Here is a 3712-nt window from a genome sequence, read left to right on the forward strand (position 1 = left end):
TACCAACTAAGCACATGTAAGTGTTAATCTCTGTTTTAATCCTTTTGTTTTATACTGCATTGTACATATTTAATGTCTCAACTTTGTAACAACCTTTCATCTGTGTAATCATTGCCTACATTTTTGGGAATAAATGATAAAAATTATCAGTTTGCCTCCATGCTCTAAGAAACGAACTATGCGCCTTTTTTAGATAATCGCTACTAATTTGGGGGTTTGCCACAGACCCTCTTAATTAATTGTTTGATTAAGTGAATCGTGGCTGATGGCAGCGTGGTGTGTACGGTTGGTTGGGCTAGTTGGCAGTCCGGAAGGGTCTTATATTGCTGAATGAGGGTCTGAGGCCCAAAGCATTGATAATTCCCTCACTGCAGTAGTCTATTTGCCCGTGTACAACAAGCAGCCCATCCGGCGACTAATTATCCTAGGTGCAGTTCCCTGACTGATCTGAGGGTAAGGGGGGCGCCAGAGAGCTGCGAGTTCCAAAGTGGAACGGAGAAGGTGGGATATACATAAATCCCCGCAGTTCTTGGAAGGTTGTTAGCAGTAGTGGGGCATCCAAAACACCCCCCTGCGGTAAATTGTTAGAGCGAGATTAGCTTGCTCTATATTTTGTCATATGGTACCATTGGCGGGATAACTAAGATAAGCCGCCACTGTGCCTGTGATAGCCATGTGCCGGCAGTGCGTCGCATCCCTCCGTCTGCTGACATACCCGTGTCAGTGGTGGGATTGTGACATATTGGTGGCACAGGGTGCTCTCGTTCGTCACAATTTGGTGGCACCGGCCGTGCTTTCGTCACAGGGATAAACTCTTAATTGCAATATTAAAGAATCCCAATTAATGAAAAAATTCTGGGGTCTGAATTACAGTAGCCTGACGTCTCTCCTCTATACGATAATCACCAAGTCCGACATGAATCACCATCTTTTACTAAACCAGTAAATCCTTTACTGTTTCAGAAAAGAAAGCAGGTCATCTGACATTTGAGAACTGGTTTGTCTATTTTTTACCCTTTTTAATAGCAAAATAATCACAGTGTTGAACATTGACGAGGGTAGTACTCACTCTCAAACACTACAATTATTTTTTATTCTACAGTATATTACTTTTTTGCCCAAGGTTTCTGGCCACATCTGAGGCAAGAAGCGCACACTTCCAAGCTGTTTGCTGTATAGCTTGTAAGTGCTGCTCTGAAGCTTTTTAGATCATCACTGCAACCTGACAGCTTCATCATCCAGTGTATCTCTCAAGCTGCAGAGACAGCACTGCCTCTTCTAGCAGCATCGGAGATCAGGGTGTTTGGATGGGAGGCTCAGTCATGCTACCAGCCAAAATTATTGATCTTCATGAGCAGGCTACGATGCCTGGCAAGCGGGGATCCAGGAGGCAAGGGACTGGTGCCCTCCTGAAGATATGAAGTTCAGACAACCAATTTTTAGAGTGCACCACCCATTATCCTGAAAGTGATCAACTTCTAAACCTTGTCTGCATTGCTACCTTATAGTGAATTTCTGCCATTTTAGGTAGGAGCCAAAGGAATCTTTTAAGAAGGGCTCTAAAATATAATTTAAACTAGATGGAGTTGAGTACCTATGGTATTGAGAACAAACAGTATATACATATAATTCAACCTAGATGGAGTTGAGTACCTATGGTATTGAGAACAAACAGTATATACATGGTCTAATGAAGACCAACATGGAAGTCAAAAATGGAAAGCCTATTGGAAATACTGACTGAGGTCATGTAGATATTTTATTTTTTATTTTTACAAAAATAAGCATTCTTCTTTCCAATTAACATTATTTCTAAAATTTTGGTTGCTGTTCATTTATAGCAGTTTAAAATGCATCAACTCAACAAATGAAAGTTTATGGCAAAACAATAGGACAGAAATCACTTCTAAGATCCAATTTTGTTTTTTAAAGTATTGGCAATTGTCCTTTTGATTTTCTCAGTTGTTAGACAATATATTATAGGGTTGGCTAAATGGGGCAAATATGTGTGCAGAAAGATGAGAAAGACATTGAGATCTGGAGAAAAGACCAGTCGGGCGTAATTGGCTATATACACGAATATCCGAGGTAGGTAGAATAAGGTCATGACAATCCAGTGCGTTGTGCATGTAGACAGAGCCTTCCTCCAGCCCTTAGAGTGGTTTATCGAGAAGATGGACAGGATAATGACGGCATAGGACAATATGATGAAAGTCAACGGCAGAAAAAGAACAACCATACTGTAGATCAAAATGGATCCCCGAGTGGCAGTAACATCCTCACAAGCCAGGCGTAAGAGTGCTGAGACGTTGCAGAACAAGTTAATGATCTTATTAGGACCATAGAAGGAATGCCTTAAAATGAGAAGAGTTATAAGTGTACACAAAGCAACCGAGTACCAGAACGTCCCGCAGGCTACCATAGTGACTCTATGGGTGACTATTGATGAATACCTCAATGGATTGCAAATTGCAACAAAACGATCGAAGGCCATCAACACGAGTATGAATGATTCCATTCCACCCAAACAGTGGACAAAATACATCTGGATGAAGCAGGCAAGGAAAGATATTCTTCCACCATCAAACCAGTGCTTGGCGATGAACTTAGGAAGAGTCACTGTGTCTGAGAAGAGGTTGGAGAAAGCCAGGTTGGCAATCATTATATATAAAGGCTCGTGTAGCTTCTCTTTCCTAACAATCAAGGTCATTACAGATCCATTTGAGATGAAGGTTATATTATATACAATAAACATTATAATGGAGAGAAAAATGTTCAACTTATCAGGAAGTCCCAGAAAACCAGTGAGTTCAAAGTCAAAACCAGCAGAACGATTGGCCATAGAATGTTAGGAGTCTGATTTCTTCCTTCCCTATGATGAAATCTATACCCTTACATGCTGCAGTCTCCTGCGTTTCATCTGCGGTAGAGGAGATTGCAGAGGAGAGTGCCTTGCGGCAACTCTCTCCAGAGGCTAAGTCCTCTGTTCCCTCCACTGAGCATGCTCATGGGACGAGCTCCCATTGGAGTTCGGGAGTCACATGCTCAGGTCCTGGAGCCTTGTAGACTTCTGGAAGGTCCCGTTTGGTATAAAAAGCGCGCATGGCTGTTTCGCCATGCGCTAGTATTTCATACTTGCTGCTGTATGTTTGATGATGGATGCTTGGACTTGTGACTGACTGATTAAGAAACCCCTTCCCTCTGATAATACGATTGTGTGAGTGTTTGGGTTCAGCCAGTAGCAGCGCTAGCGCCAGCGCGCATATGCTCCATCTTGCTCAGCAGCTTAGAGTCTGCATTGCGCCAACGTTATTGCAGCGCCTTGCCAGCGGCTCAGTTTTTGCCGCACTGCAGTTGCAGCTTTCTCTGCGTCCGCGGTTGCGACGCTTCGCACCTTAGTTGATGGTAGGTCTAGACGGAGTAGTCCTGCTGTTTAAGGCTACTCCTGTGACCGCGAATACCGCGACTATATCGCTGCGTGTCTGTGACTCTGAACAGACTCAGCGTTTAATTTGTGTTTATTTGCCTGCAGCTCTGTGAGTATAACAGAGCTTGCTTTTGTGCACTGGGTGCCGACTAACCCTTGTGCACATTACCGTCTTGTGCTCTGCCTCTCTAGCAGTGGTTTTTCCATCCACCGCACGGTGGACTCCGGGTGGCGAAGGCACTTTATTTATTTATTTTTTATTTAGTGTCTTCTGCCACTCCTAAC

General features: G+C 43.3%; 1 protein-coding gene across 1 annotated transcript; it reads right to left on the bottom strand.

Moving 5' to 3' along the window:
- Positions 1-1906: 1906 nt before the first annotated feature.
- On the bottom strand, positions 1907-2842 carry LOC141051432 (olfactory receptor 6P1-like). Its single transcript, XM_073548363.1, has one exon. The coding sequence runs from the start codon at positions 2840-2842 to the stop codon at positions 1907-1909; it is 936 nt and encodes a 311-aa protein (XP_073404464.1).
- Between the last annotated feature and the right edge of the window lie 870 nt (positions 2843-3712).

The sequence above is a fragment of the Dendrobates tinctorius genome, unplaced genomic scaffold, assembly GCF_039654945.1.
Source record: "Dendrobates tinctorius isolate UK_male_01 unplaced genomic scaffold, ASM3965494v1 ptg000157l, whole genome shotgun sequence".
NCBI classification, from domain to species: Eukaryota; Metazoa; Chordata; class Amphibia; order Anura; family Dendrobatidae; genus Dendrobates; species Dendrobates tinctorius.

Excerpts from the sequence above, each read along its gene's own strand:
- LOC141051432 (XM_073548363.1), bottom strand. The coding sequence starts at position 2,842 with ATGGCCAATCGTTCTGCTGGTTTTGACTTTGAACTCACTGGTTTTCTG.